We start from the raw sequence: 16,913 nt of genomic DNA, 5'->3' as shown, positions 1-16,913 counted from the left end.
AAGGTAATCATTAAAACCAAAAAAAAAGTTTCAGCATAACATTTCACTATTAATGGATGAAGAGTTTGACAATTTGCATAAATAGGACACCTTAAAACATATGTGGATTTTCAAATGGTATTTTGAAATTGTATACTAAAAAAAAGGAAACTGCACATAAGAAAATGATTTCTATAGGAAGTTGTAGGAAAGGATGTAGCATGTCAAGAACAACTTGGATATCCAGATATGAATAGGTACATAGACATACAACCAAAGCAAATATCAAAATAGTTAACAGCTTGTTTGATTTCTAAAGGTATTATTAAAAAAAATTGCATTAGACAAAGGTATATTATGCATAAGTTTGTGATATTTCACTGTATACATTAGAAAATAAACTGAGAGAGAAAATAAGAAATAAATGTAGAAGAATAATCTAGTGGTAAGATGCAATAGCAGATGGACATCAGTCTCCAAGGCGAGGAGGGGAAGCAGAAGTAGGATGCATTTTCTAGTTTAAATGGCAAAATACAACTCATTTCACGTTGCAACAAACTATGCAATACTGTGGGCAGGAAAGTATTTAGATTAAACTGGAAAGTTCAAGAAGTTCAAGTACTTCAGTATTCTATTCCCCTGCCCTCCTAAAGTAGAGGACAATGCAACGCAGTCCCTTCACAGCATCCATAAGCTACGCTGGCTGGCTGCCAGGGAGGATAAGGAGCATAGAAGGGAGGTGGAGGGGAACAGTTAGAGCATCCACCTCCATATCTTCCACTCCCTCCCAGTGAAACTCAGAGGCTCTAGAAAAAGTAGTACCCAGGCTTTAAGAGGGTAAAGGAGGCACAATGTCGAAGGCAATTCACAGCAAGCTACAAAACAATTACCCTAAAACATTTATCAGTATGGATTTTAATAGTGCATGATTGTACAGGTGATAAAAGTCAGTGCCTTCTGGTATATCACAGAGCATTGTTATAAACACAATGCTGGTGATCACCAAGGAAAGGTAATTTTTGTCTGTAGCAATGCAAATCAAACTGTAGCAGATTGCGAGCAATGCCACACAAGTTTGTTGTCTAAGATTTTAGAAGCATCATACAAAACGTAAGGATCACTAAACTGGAAAAAGCTCTCATTAAATATGGAATGAGTTTAGGACCAGTCCAAAACCTGTTTACATCAGCTTTACTCTCAGTATGAAAGACAAAGAACAAAGAGAATAGCAGTTCTCAGATGTGAAAGCTGTAATAACAGCACAAGGCAAGCACAGAAAAGACTCTGCAGAAATCATGTCAGTTCTTCAGAATTTCTACTCTGTGGAGAATAAAATTAAGTACAAACTTTTTCATCTGAAGACTGATAAAGACTGACAAAGTGGTGCCGAGTTGGACTTCTTTTGGTGACAGAAATGAGAAGTGTACTGTGATTGTTTAATGCCGCTTCTGAGACACATTTTAATGAAAATGCATTAGCAGTGGCACATGCTGCAGCGTGCTTGTGTGACGCCTGCATGATACTTTGGACTACTTATTTAGCTAGAAGCCATTATTAGAGTTGTATCCCTTAACATAATCTTGTAATCAGTCCCAATGCTAGTTGACTGTATCTATTCATCTTTTGGTCCATTCTAGCAACCTGATCGACATGGAAGAAATTATGCCTTGATCTCTCAATAAAATAAGACTCTGCAAGCACAGAAAGGTGAAGGAGGTTAAACTAGCATTGATTATTGAAGACACATTAATAATTTATTATTTAGCAGCCTTGACATCAATCTGTTGTGCACATGGCTCTTTACGCAAGACTCCCAGTGCGTTTTAAATGATTCTCAGTAGACATATTGGAAAACAGAATAAATTTAGGACTATCACAAGATGAAGATCCCTTGACATTCTGCAGTACAAAGCCTTCTAAGAAACCCTGATTACTTTCTAATGTCTTCCATTGAATACATAGGGTAGTTGGGCTGGTATTTTACTTTCAATCTACTCAAGCAGCAAAGTGGTCATGTTAATCACTTAAGAACACAGTAGCATTTCTCATCATGGAAGACCTCTTTCATCCTTATCAAAAATTATTTTAAACTTTATGTTTTAATTCCATAATTGTTTCTATTAGATCATTTTAATATAGAAAAGACATTAAACAGTGTGCTTTCCAGTTCAAACAGTTCTTTATGAGAAACATTATCTTTACTGCTACAGACTTTATCTTCCACTTGCTTACTAATACAGTACTGTAAAGCAATTTCAGTTGAAAAATCTAAGTGTGCTGTATGGGAAAAAAACAGAGAAATCTATCAGAAGTATTATCCAGCAATTTAAAGGTATTGCAGGAGATTGTATGATCCAAACTTTACTGATCATCTTGAGAGCCAGAATCTGACTGTAATTATGTTATGGCTGCTAACATAAAATACAATATATCAAATTCCATCACCTCTCAAACACATAAACATTTACTTAATACTGTTTAAGCTTCATCAGAGCAGCTCCACAGAAACAAGAACATTTCTTCCCTTTGAAACGCTGCACTTCCTCATTTCTTCACCCATTCCTTCCTAAATATAGATTAGCCTCCAGCTTTATTTCATTACTGTACACCCTATGGACAAAAGGATTAATTCCTCATCTAAGTCAAAGTCAGAACTTCCATTTACTTTTAATGACACATCTAAATGAATTCCAAGGCTAAAGAATAGTCTCTTAACTACTGGAGACATTGTCCAGAAGTCAAAAAACCCCAAGCATTGCTTTATTTTGGGGCTAACCTGTCTCAGTTTTTTGCACTGCAAAATAGGCAACTTTTAAGATTATACAGTGAAACGAACAAATATACGAGAATATAAAACAAGCCATTCACAATGGCACTATCTTAAGCATTTCTGAAATATTATACTATGAAGTGAATACCAACATTTGTACAACATTTATGAAATAATGCTACGCAAATTCCTAACTACTATTTGCTTCCAAAGTTGAATTAAGGAAAAATGAAAAACATGAGGGTTATTTTTTTGGTTGGTTAATTTTTGTTGGTTTTTTTAATTAAAGCAGCAACTCTGTAACGATGATGAAATGAACTTAAATTTTCTGCTTACCTCTTAAACTAGATCTTAAGTATTCAATGTATACTCTTCTCAGATTGTGCGACTAATGGAGTGAAGAATATATCTTGTATTCTCTGGTCTGTTTTATGTTTTTCTATTGAATCTTATTTCATAATAGCACAATGTTCTTGTAGTTATACACATTTACTGACATCCTGAATAAAATGATGAACAGATACTACTTGCCACAGTAACAACTTGATCTTTAAAATCTCATACAAAAGCAAAGAATACAAATGTAATTGCCACTTAGTTTCCACAGAAACACAGCTGAACCGATCATTAATAGCTATCCTCTGAAGAAAAGCTGCACAGTCCAAAAAATAAAAGAGTAAAAAGTTTTAACAATATTACAAAAAGTGTTTATACTATTTATTTGCACATCCTTCTTCACTCAATTCCCTTCACAGTGATGATAGCAGGCTTGTCTTATTCCTGCATATTAATTCAAATTTCTCTGCAATCAATTCCCTGAAATGGAATTTGCACAAATACTCTGTACCAGATAAATACAGGTGAGGCGTTGTTCCATACAAAAACATTCCACATTTCCTTTTGTTCTTGCATTGCAACAGCCTATTTAAAAAAAATATATTATTGCAACCATGACAAAGTAAGAGACATTTTAACCAGGAAAGTTTAAAAAATGCATTCTGCTAATGTTGAAGAGGATGCTGCTAAAGAAATGGATTTATTTGACTTACTGTTGTTATTATTATGTTTAATACTCAGATCTCAGCCAGAAACCTGTACCTGTTTGGGAGAGGGAGTTCTAATATTTTTTATTTTATTGATAGAACACCTCCTCTCTCAAACTCCAAGGGAACGCAGACTGAAAAAAGGGAAAAAAGATACAATCTGCTAACAGCAGGAATCTCTCCAGGGTAAGTACCACATATTTGATTTGGGAGAGAACAATCAAATGCTTAAGTCATACCTGTTAAAAAAACCAAACCAAACCAAAACCAAACAAACCAACACAAAAAACCCCCAAATCTTACATATTGCTTTTTAACATTTTTAGTGGAAGACTTTTACTTGACATCCAAGATATAAGAAAGCAGTTGTTAAGGATAATTACTCACAGAAGAAATGGATATATAATTGCAACATACGAAAATGTTTTTAATTATTTTTGAATATTATGTCATTTTCACCAGTAATATATACATACCTCAAAGTTTCAGTAAATTCCACCAGACATTATTTCACAGACAAAATAGAACATAAGAGTTCATATTCAGCAAACCAAAATCACGAAATCAGTGCATATGGGTACATTGAATAAAGTACTGATTTATTTGCCCTAAATAAGAAAATACTCAAAAAAACCCATCTAACAAACCACAATTGTTGAGCAATACATATAAGGAGAATAATTATAACTACGGTTTTGTTCAATGTATTTATTTAAAAAGAAATGTTAGTACTCCTGGCTTGAATCAGCTTAAAAGAGTGAAAAAAAACACTGAAGCGTACTTTGGTTCAAAAACTTTTCAGATTAGAACATGAAACTTTTACGTTTCTATTTTAAGAAAACTATGCAAAGACTCAGAAGAAAAAACTTTAAAGCTCCACTGACACAAAACATACCAAAAGGAAGGCTTCGAAACCTGCTTTAATTCCATCATTCTCTTCATAAATTTGAATCAGCATGTTGATATATACCAATGCACAGCCATAGCCTTATTTTGCAGAACAGTTTTTGGCAAGAATTACTGTTAAACTGCTCAGATCACAAAACAGAACTGTGCTAAATATTCCACATAGTGGCATTCTTAATCAAAGATTATTCAAAGGCTAACGTATACAAGTGAATCTCTTGCATATATTTAAGCAACATCCCACAGACAAAATACTTGTAGTTAGAAAAACTGGGGGAAAAAATATTTCTACAATTAAGGAATATTCCTTGACTACCTTCTTGCATGAGGATACATACTACGAATTCACATTCTAGGAGAAATTCTGAGAGATGCTCTTCAGGAAATGGAATTTTAAGATCACTTGGCAAAATCGTACTTACTCCATTATCTTCCAAAATTCAAATCTTGTTGGGACAGCATACAGCAATTATAAACATAATAACCTAATTAAAGTGTCAGTAAGTATGCAAATGAATACTGAAAAAACAATTACAATCCACTAATAGATACCCTCCACATTAATTTATGCTATTTCTCAGCTCTTTGTAAAGCCTAAAATTAGCAGGGCATTGGTGTGATGACAGGTAGTTGTAATTATCTTCTCATGTTTCCTAAGGTATTTTAGTATCACCAAATGGACACAACAGCAGCAGAGGCAAACCAGCTGACAGAAGTCTGAACACCCATAAAGATGATAAAAAAATACTGTTTAATACAGCTACTTACATCATGGCATACAAGTTCTGTCTGCGTGGATTTATCTGCTTGGGAAGGAAGAGCCTTCTGAAAGCACTGAGCCTTTTCCTGTAAAACAAAATAACATTGCACAGGTAAGTCATGTTTTTCCTCACTGGCTTTACAGCTACAAATATCCAGATAAATTTAAAAGTCATGCATGGACAGTTGTTAGGATATAGATTTAGTATGGCACTATTCTCACAGGGAGGTTGATTTCCTAACTGTTATATCCCTTTATAAATTTTTCTTTCTCTTAAACAGAGGGTGAACTCAGACAGTCCAACTATGAAGTACAGCTGAGCCCACAAGAAGGATGTCACTGAAACCTGATACAGAGCACAGCAAATACAGCTACAAAGCACTGAGTAGCTGTAGGAACTCTTGCAAACACCAGCACCCTTCCAATAGCAAAGAAACAATTTTTTTTTTTTTTAAGAAACATTAAGGAATATGCAAACTCCACTGCAGATCACAACGCTGAGATGACTTCCTTTCCCCTCATGCAAACGCAATATTGTACTAGTTTCTGCTTTTCCCATCCTTGTCCCTCTGTACCTCAATCATTTTTGGAAGTGTGACATGGAATCTCTGAGACAGGTTTGAGCAAAGATATCTTGCTGCTTTTGATACTTCATTTGAAACTCATCACTAAGCAGAAATGTTGGTCCTCATCAAACCTGTATGTATACTACTTTAGGTTCCAGGAGAAAGCATATGAAACAGCTGTAAATATGTGGGGTAAGGCAGGAAAAGGCACACAGGAGGGGAAGGAGAATCAGTAAAGTCCTTTACTGTATTGATTTATGTTTTACTACTTACTGATACAGTTTTATTTTTCAGCTGTATCCATACAAAATAATTATCTTGGACTCAAATTCCTCAAGATCTACAAAAGTGTATTTTAATGTTACAGACAGGTGTGTATCACAATAAAACAGAATTTGTTTAAACTGAATTTCAAGTAAATTGACTCTCAAGTTCTCCTGTTACTCATTTCAAGGCAAGATATGTACACTACTATATTAAATAAACAATAGGAAGACATCAACATCTAAGTAACCCTTATCTCCACTATTTCAACCCTTTAAACAAGGGGTGGGGGGAAACAGAATTCAGACTCATCTCTTCACTTGTATAAGATACTTGTGCCCCAATTTGCTGATGTAATTAGAGTTAAAACTGAATTCATAAAAAAGGCAATCTCACTTCTGACAGAAAAGCTTCATCTTCTCGAGGTTTGAATTTACTAGTGCAGTGCCTACAGCATTTTTACGTGTTTAAAAAACAGCTATTATTACATATTTACTCTATTATTTAATCACATTTTACTGCTCAGAAGCTCCATGAATTTTCTAGCTACAAACACAGATACAGACACTGGATGTTCGAGTAACATTATGATTGGACCAATACTAGGATTAAACTGTGCATCTGATCAAATTTAACATTTGCGTTCTTTCTCTGTGGATTGACAAATATATGTTTTGAAGAAACAGGGGATAAAAACACAGAGGAAGCCAAAACATTCATTAAGGCAACCAATTAACTAGGAAATCTAGAAAGGCTGGAATAACAAAATCCGCTTCTTTCCCTGAGTTGCTCATTTAACTACATATGTGTAGTGAGATCCATTTTTAATACATCCAAGTTCTGACTCCACATTAACGTGGCAATACTTTTTATTTACTTTTTAGTAAGCTAACTAATACAAATGGGAAAGACTGAAAATTTCCAGGTGCCCAGATACTGCAAACATACATTTGGAACTAAAACCTCTTCCTTTTTCTCAATTATGGCAAAACAGGAAATGAAAAATCTTTACAAGCCGGGTAGCACACTTTAACATTAATTCATAACAAAGAAGTAAGTTATCTGGACATATATTTCCACAGCAGCCTTCTATTGCCTTCACATCATTACTCACAGAGACAGTTACTATTATAAAGTAACACTTTAAAGCATTTTTTTAAGGTTTTTCAAGTCCTTAAACTTCCTTGAGACCTTTTTGCCATTTTAAAACACCAAAGTTGCCTTCTTCCAGGGGCTTCCTGGTGGACCTGAATAATTAGTGACTTTTTCCACACGTGATCCAGTCTTGATGCCACTAACTTCAAATGCTGCACTCTATCATCTTCTCCCCAAACATCAAAAAGCTCACAAAAGCTTTTTCGTAAGTCTGTGTTACAAAGTAAGGATTTAGAGAAAGTCAAAACACAGTACAAGGGGATTCCTTAATGCCACAATTTTTATTTTGAGAGATTTCTTGGCACCACAGAAGGTTCAGTTGTCATTCTCCTGCTTTCTGCCCTTTCTCTGTGTTTGTCTGAGTCAGCTCCACCTTCTCTACAAGATATTATGTAGTAACAAGACTGCAAATAGATTCTTCCTTATCCTTTTTCTTTATGGCGTAAACAAAATAGGTACCTTTGCCTCTCTAAAGACCAAGAAGGGACCAAATAATTTATTTTAAAAATATTTTTAGGACTTTTTAAGATAGAGCATTACCATTCTGTGTGTTGTTATTCTTTCTTACTAAAATAAACAGTATGAAAGTACATTTGCAGGTGATATGGATAAGAGCATGAAAAAATTTTATTCCCTGGGTTCATCCTAATTACTGAAAAGGCAAGAAGAGCTGTCAGCAATCCTAACAGCAACATTACCAGCAACATTCATTGCACCCCTCCCTCTCACGTACACATGTGTGTGTGTTTGAGAGCGTGAATGTGTTAGGGTTAGAGAGAGAGAAAAACTATGTGGAAGGACATTTTCTCAATCATTTGCAGTTGCTTAAATTACTGAGATTACTGACTCTAGTATTTCAACAGCCTTAGTGAAAAGCATTAGACCATGACCAATAAGGATCATGTTCCTATCTATTTCTTCACATTAAAATAAGTTCACATGTAGTTTATATCTCAAACTACTACCTCTACTACAAGAGTGTAATTGTTTGAATACTTACTATTTTATTACTATGCTTATAATAAATCACCAAAAGGTGCTGAAATAGGAAGATAACAGACATCAGCTGATAACATCTAAGTAAAAATATTAAAGTAGAAAAGTGAAATAAAAGAGTAAGTGAGAAAAGGCCTTAGTCTTCATCACTGGAAGACAAATAGTAGAAAAGAAGTCGAGTCAGTTACTACCAGACTACTTATTTTTAGGGAATCAATATAGGTTAATAATCTTGAAACATGAGACTGGCTTTCTAAAATGTTCCTTCTCCAAACCGAAGAGTATCGAAACAATTTTCATAGCTTTGACTGTGAATAGGTCAAAGTTATTTTTTGTGACTATTCTCTCACCCATTTCTTTACCTGTGACAGCATGGTGACCACTTGTGGTGCTTCGTTTAATTGCAAATTCAAAAAAGAAAATGCTTGAAAATCACCTTGAGTGCTCATACTAAATCAAAGAGCAAAATTTACTGTTCCAGCTGTTTTAGAGGAAACAGCAGTCTACAGGACAGTACAGCTGTGGCTTTCACTCCTAAGGAATCTATTTTGTCTAGTTGATAGCATATTAAAAGGTGGTTTGGTTTTTTTTTTGTTTTCCTGTTCACCTCCTAGCTGTTTCACCTTTATTCTTACTTAGATTAAAAAAGAATAATATCGTAAATTAACTTTTAGCCTTCAAATCTCTTAATACTCAAAAGACTCAATCTCTCTCTCTCCTATAGTCTGTACAGATTATTGTACAACTGTATGAAAACAAATGTGGTCTTTTTACATTTTCTCTCAGTATATATCCAAAACAGCCTATGGCTGTCATAAACACTGCGGTCAGATTTACAACTTACAAATCATTGTTTCTCTTGCTTCAGGCATTTACCCCACTGTGAATAGCAACTTATGTTCACCACAGAACTGGGGAGAAAAAAGTTGTTCTTCAGAAGACTTATAAAAATGCAAAATCTTTTAATTTTTATGTGCTTTGGGATTAAACTTAATCAACAGCCGCAGTTAGGCAGTGAGAGCAAAGGGACAACAAACAGAAAAAATCCTGCTTTTCACTATCTATTCTACCTAATTTACAGACTACAATGAGCTACAGAATTGACTTTATGACAGCTATTTCCATAGAAATTGAGTCCCTATTGGTTTGAATCTCAGTTTGGGAAGAAAACATAACATATACAGCATAGCTCTAGTGATCAGCTGTGGTACAGCTGAATCACATCACACTTGAAAATGCTTTGTGAAGCCCAGCAAAAAGCCAAGCTGTCTCTTCAGTACAGGATGAGAAAACAGCTACAGCTTGGTTCAACACTCAGCAGACAAATGTACTGAGAACTAAGGTGCTCAAAAGCCACAACAAATTTCAAGGCATTACTCTGGAATCACAGTGGCAAATGGGTGTGATCATCCCCAAGGAGACTAGCCCACTGACCAGGAGAAAAATAAGGGAAAACTTGGTGGGAATGCATCCAAGTATGCACAAATACAGATTTCATTGAGGGTTATAGTTCTGTTAAATCACTATAAACAACAAACACCAAAACAACATGGAATTTCAGTGAAGAGTTCAAAGTTTTCACATAGGACTCACACAAACCAAAATAGTTTTTCAATTATTATAATTTTTTTGTAAAACACAAGGCAAAGTTCCGTGCATATGCTAAGTATGGTATCTGGAATGAAAGACAACAAACCTTCTGTTTTGATTTCTATCAGAAAGGCTAAGAAAAGCCTGGCCCCAAGCAGTTTGCAATATTTAAATAATTAGTTATTGCCAAGTCCAAATTTAATTAAAAACCCCACAGTTTCTAAAAGTACAATCACTTCACGACAGCTCTTTGAAGATCAACAATATTTAGTAAGGTTTCAACTCTAATAGAGTTACAAGTCCTGTTGAAGACACGCCAACTAATCTTACTCACAATACAGAAAAGTTTTACTAGATCCTAACCAGAGAGGGTTATTACTATTTTTTTAAAAGTTCTGAAATCCTTATTATCTCAATTATTTTCTTAAATTTTCCATACCCCAGCCCCACAAGTTAAAAAACTCTTCTGTTTTTCTGAGTGCTGCATGACCTTACCAATAAAATACAATTCCAAGCTTTGAGAGCACAGTCTATCTAATCAGAAACACAAAACACACAAAAAAAGTGAATCTCCTCGTCCACTGAGCTGACAAATGTCAGAGACAGGAAAAGAGTCTTAAAAATTGTATCTTCTGAATTTCATTTATTTGACTGGACCATGCTGTATCATAAACATTGCCATTACCACTTGTGTATGTATTGCAAAATTCAACAAATTTTTACAGGGACATGAGATGACCCCAGAATGTCAGGATAAGGATTTTGCAAATATACCTGAGTGTTTGAACTTATTTTTAAAAATCATCTTGAGAAGATGCTTTAAAATATAGATATCTTTATGTTATATGAAAAAAAAAGTACACCCATTGAGTTTCTTGGATCAGGAGAATTTTTTAACAACTGATATATTTTGATTAATTATTTCCTGTTACGGAAAGTAAAAGGTTACATTTTCAACTGGTGTTAAAATTTATGATTTATATTTTAAAGCAATACCTAGTTACTGCTTATTTTTATCATTCACTCATTTAGTAAAGCTGAATAGCAAGCAGACACTTCCTTACTGATTACATTTCTCATGGCTACTTTTAGACATAAATGTAAGTAAACACATCACTAGAAGTATAGAGGAACTTTTTCTAGTGATCACATCTCTAAAATAAAAATAAATTAAAAAAAAAGTCAAGGATCACACATTCACATATGGCCCAGATATAGGCATGCAAGCTTTGAATAATGCAAAACAATAAAAAATTTATAGGGTCACACTCTGTGAATAATATGGTCATAACAAGTGATGACAATCTTAACACCTGAAGAAGAAAAACAAAAACCATGACTTGAGAAAAGTGGTCCTTGAAAGGAAAGAATACACAAGCACTAGTGCAGTCATGACCCTTCACAAGGCTGACATATCGAGCATAGTAATTCATGTAGAAGTTATCTCTACAAGTAGTTTTGAACTTTTAATAAGCATTGTTGTTAGTTTTAATTTGTGTTATGGTTGCATCCAGATGTCCAAGAAGATATTAGTAAGTCTTATAGTAGCTCATCTAATACAGAATTTTATCTCTCTCAATCCATATATACTTGGATTATCACTGCTTCACAAACTGTTAGGACCACCTAGATAAATACAATCCTTTCCCAAAATATGACACCCAACAGACAAGACTAGGAGTCAGTATTATCCCAGTCTGATAACTCAGAAATTGTGATACTGGGACACTAAGCCTTACAGCAGCAAAAAACAAAACCCACCTTAGTACTATTGACTTGATCATCCCACAAATATTTGAAGAAAAGTAGAAAATAGGTGATTTATTTGTTAAGGTCATGTGTGAAGCCACCTGCTGACTTATGGAGTGCTGCATAAATCCATAGCCTAAATGTCATGTCCTGGAAAAGCAGTCTTCCTCACACCATTAAATTTCAATACATTCACATTAGATAGGAATTTCTGGGCTCAGTTACCTTTTCAGAGGCCACAACAGTGAAGAGTATTCGGTACAATACTGAATTACTACACACTTAGGTTCAAATATCCAACTTGCACACCATTGATTCACAATGCTTGAGCATTTTTATCTAAATGGACATCACCTAAAAACCAATGAAATTCTCTTCAATTAGAGCTCTCATTTACTTAAAGCATTTAACAGCCCCACTGGTTACTGTTTTTGTACAAACCAAGTGTTGACCCATAAGCTGTAAAGTACTTGGTCATCCAGAATAAAAAGGTTTTACCCCATTTAGGTTCTGCTTTTCTTATGTTTACGAGCTGAAAATGGAGATGAGACACAAAGTCTCTAATTATATTCCTTGCAAACTAATGTTCAAGTATTTCAGAAACAACTCCAACTTTGAAAATCTCTATCCTACCCCTTAAACAAGGATATAAACATATTTATTCCAAGTATTTGTCTCATTGGAGTAGCACTTTTCTCATAGTCTAGCGAGATTTAACTCTAAGAACCTAGAGTAGGACAAAATGGATTGGATAGATTATTCCTTATGCGCTTCTGCTTTCAGTAAAATATACTGCCACAACATCACCTCTAGCTGGTATGCTCATGATTCAGCTGGCAGAGTTGTGGTGACCACAAACACAGAGCTAACATGTAAATGAACATAAACCTCTCAAGTCTGGTAAAGAAAGAAACCACAATTTATAACTTCAGGCTTTTCTCTTTATCCTTCTTCACAGCTACCACATTTATCACTTTCATGGTGTACATGTTTTTAAATGCTGACAGGTTCTGCATGGGTACACAAACAGAATTTCACAGTCTGTCCAAAACATCTGTTTTTGAAGGGTTTGGGTTATTTTTCCATAATTTCTTCCCTTTTTTTTTTTCTTTTTTCTGTGACTATCAGCATTCATCAAAGGAAAAACTCTCTGGTTAAACAAATACAACATAAAATTACAGCATTACGAAAATCCTCTAGCATTAACTAACAGATGACTCTGCAACACATTTAATATAAAGTTGTTCTTGGGGAAGTTAGTTTATTAATTTTTGAAAGTATCAAAAGCACTTGTTAATTTTTTGTTATATTTTTCTCCCCTACCACGTGAAATGCTACCATGTCCTTTAGGCCTCTAAGTGGAGATGTTTAAGTGTGTTGCCTGTGAAATACATCTCTTGGATTGCGGTTTCCATTCCCTCTGTGCACGCAGGGACATCGGTGGGATGTGATTAATGTCTGCAGCAGTCACTTGGCACATAGATTTAACAGCACACGCATTAGGCAGAGTGCAGGAATCATTAACTCAGCACATCCCAAATTGCAACTGATGTTTGTTGAAGGCTTGTGGCATTAATTAAACCTCACACCACTAAGTGTTTACAATAATTTTACAGACTGCTGTCCTGAGGAACGAGATTCACGACTGTGACATTAGGAGCATGTAGCACAAACAGAAGAAAAGGGTCATTTTCGAACTGTCCCAACAACTGCATGAGGCAGGAAGATTTTGATCATTTGTTGGTTAAATGAATAGAGGAAAATAATAACATAAATCAAATAATTGATGCCACCATGGAAATCAACAAATCCCTGTACCAATCTCTGCAATAAATAAGGCTGCAGTTTCATTCACTGATATCAACAATATATGACCCCTGTATCACTGTACATATATCCAGCAATATTGAAAACAACCCACAGCTGCCATTCTTTGACTTGTTCCACCTGTGAAATTATGCCAGTTATTTAGTAATTTATCTGTAGATTTTGGCAAGTACTTTGGTCAGAACCATCAGTTTGGGTTTAGCGCTGCCAGAACAGGACAACTATGTGGCTTGCTTTTATCCTACACTCATGGGCAGCCCATTAAGTTCACATATTCACATGCACATGCTGAAAGTGATCACTGCTGTCTGTCCATCTGTTCCTCAGTAATAATTTTTTTATTACAGTGGTCAATACTAACTAGTCCAAGCAACGGAGTCAGAAAATTAAAGCTTCTGTAAGTTTCATGAAAATCACTGTCTGCACAGATGAGAAGAGCCTAAGTTGGCAAGGGGCTTCAGCATGAGCTTCAACCTGAAAGTCAGTCAAACAGGCAACTGGCAGAGAGCTGTGTAGTGCCTTCAGCCCAAGTAACACTTGGGAGCTCAGAAAGGTCTTTAGGGGCTGTATGGGAAAGTGGGGCATGAAGCATTATAGGGAAACAGAGGGTTTCAATAAAAGATTAGGGAGATAGAATAGGATTTAGTAGTATTGCTCATGAAAAAGCTTCCGTCACTACACCAGGCACTCACACATACTGCAAAGACTTTTTCCTCTGCAATTAATTGCTTAAGCAAGGACCAAAAGGCACTTTTACCCTTTGTGAATCTTCTCTCAGGGGAAGCCACATCACGGGGTTTGCCAGTAATTGACAATGGAAAGCTATTAAAGTAGAGAGCTTTTACTGCGAATTCAGGTTCACCACTCATGCACTCCATTCTTATCCACTCACCCCAATTTAGATACTGAAAATTAAGTATAAAGCACATCATATTCAATTCAATAAGACAAAACCAACACACTTTAATATGCATTATCAGAGTATTCCAAATACTATCTAACCAAGGCTTACAAGTAATGTTTGACAGCTTTGTACTGCTTTTCCTAGGCAGAAGAGTTTTGACCAGACAACAAAATTTTCTTTCACTTTTACAATACCAAAGCAATCCAAGCCAGCTTTCTTATTTTTCATAGTACTTAACTGACTACAACACAGTAACATTTCAGCACAACATGAGAAAAGCATATCAATCTCCTCTCCTTGCAAATATGTCTTTAATTAATTCAGAAACTCTACCAGTGATGGGAGTTTGATTTCATGAAAGCTACGTGACTGTTACAAATTCTACAGCAAATCATTAGGATGCTTTGTTAAGCATTTTAGCAGTGACATTCTGATTTCAATTGGTGAAACTAATAAGATACACAGTGAAATATTCTTATCATTGTATAAATGTTGTACTTTTCCAAGCACCTGCAAAAGATACTAACAATTCTTACACTGTACAAGGAAAGTAACCATTACATTAGGGGGTTTGGTATGATGTGCACAAAGAAGTTATTGCACAAATAATTAAAGTAAGATGTTTCTTATTATTTCTGGGAGCATTACAGGATCTGCCTTTTTTTCTCCTTTTTAAAAATACAATTTCTCACCATTTAAGGAAATGGTGACTAGACCTCTATTTACCACTGACATACATCATAAGCAAAACACGTTGCTATGGTCCCCAGATTACTGCTGTAATCAAACCAAAAAGGATGACTTATCAGGCCCATAAAGGAGCTGTCACATAAAACTGTTTGAAGAGGGGAAATAACAACTGAAACTATGATATATTCATAAAAACATGAGAATTACGCTATACAAGTCTAAAGAGATACCCTGATACTTTCTTATAGAGTTTTTCAGACAAAAGAGGAATAAATTCTAATTTTTTTTTCAGAAAACAGGACATGAAAAAGAAATGAAAGTGAATCTATGGCACTTGAGAAACATTAACAGTCAGTTTATACTATGACATAAATTCACTCTGCCAAAGAAACCCTCTTTATTGTCTCATAATTAGCCTGTTGGTACACTGTTGTTGATAAAATCGTTTTGCTAAAATTTTTACAGGTGTTCTTTAATTCTGCCATAGCACTGTCTCAGCTCATAACGTGTATCTACTATCAGATTAAGGATCTGTTTGCAATTGCTGCTTTTAGGTAAGCCAGTGTTGCCTAGGAAGTTGCATCATTTCTGCACACATGCTACATGCTCTAGTATCTTGTAAAGATATAAAAGAGAGATGAATCCTGTCTGCTGGTCAAAGACCAAGGACTCTCTCTGATCCTTAAGTGTAAACCAAAAAAAGACAGCTTTGAAACAAAAGCACTTTCAAACTAGGCAGGTTAAAAGATGTGATGAATGGCTGAAGTAGAAGATGGAGATATAAAACTACAAACTTGGCCAAATTGGACTGCACAAGTGAGCAGCAGAGATCCTTTGGGGGTTAATAAATAAACAGGTAACAAGAATTTCAGGTGATTCCTCGAGTTTCAAAGTGACGGACTGGGAGAGCATTGAAGAAAGTATCCTGTGCCTTCACATATCAGCTTTTCTGTGAGCAGCTGCTTGTGGCCACTGCTGGAGACAGACAGCTGAAGTGCTGGATAAATCCTTGCACTGACCCAGTACAGTTTTTCTTATTTCATATTCTAAAGCCTAATCCAAAACCAGTCGGCTTTGAAATACTGCAATATCAAACCCACAAGAGGCCAGGTGACATTGTTTCAATAGACAAAAAAACTCCTTGCCTCTATTTTTCATCCAGTTTTTCCTTGTTTCTTAATAACTGAAAGACACTTTCTGTAGATACAACAGCAAACACTTTTTTAATCCAAAAGAAAGTGACAAGACTCAAGGAAATGGCATGAAGCTGAGTCAGGGGAGGTTAAGGCTGGATAACAGGTTCTTCACCTTCACCTGCAGCTCAACCACCTGGAACAGGCTCTTCAGGGAAGTGGTCACAGCACCAAGACTGACAGAGTTCAAAAGTGTTTGGACAATTCTCTCAGGCACATGGTGTGATCCTGGGGGCTGTCTTGCACAGGGCCAGGAGTTGGAATTGATACTCCTGATGGGTCCCTTTCAACTCAGTATATTCTATAATTCTAGAACTTATTTTAACCTACAAACTCTTTGTGCCTAATTGGGAGCCACATGGCAGCTCTCAATCAATTTTCAAAATTTCAAACTGAATGACAATAATAGAACATGGTAAAGACATGGGTGTTTTATTAACACAGAAGTGAAAAGAGACTCTATAAGACCCTCTAGAGGTGCATCCAAAAGCTACTGGCAAAAGCAATTTAAAATTTACTTC

General features: G+C 35.4%; 1 protein-coding gene across 1 annotated transcript in view; it reads right to left on the bottom strand.

Annotated features, from left to right (window-relative positions):
- The window catches only part of CCSER1 (coiled-coil serine rich protein 1), a 637,592-nt gene that overhangs the window by 233,306 nt on the left and 387,373 nt on the right, over positions 1-16,913 (bottom strand). Inside the window, exon 9 of the mRNA XM_027731767.2 lies at positions 5,467-5,544. Coding sequence (XP_027587568.2) covers positions 5,467-5,544 — 78 coding nt within the window. The remainder of the gene's footprint in view (positions 1-5,466; positions 5,545-16,913) is intronic.

Source organism: Pipra filicauda, unplaced genomic scaffold (assembly GCF_003945595.2).
Source record: "Pipra filicauda isolate LSUMZ 115617 unplaced genomic scaffold, ASM394559v2 scaffold111_size4109106_pilon, whole genome shotgun sequence".
NCBI classification, from domain to species: Eukaryota; Metazoa; Chordata; class Aves; order Passeriformes; family Pipridae; genus Pipra; species Pipra filicauda.
The sequence above is the reverse complement of the archived record's forward strand: the minus strand, read 5'-3'. Positions and strand labels throughout refer to the sequence as shown.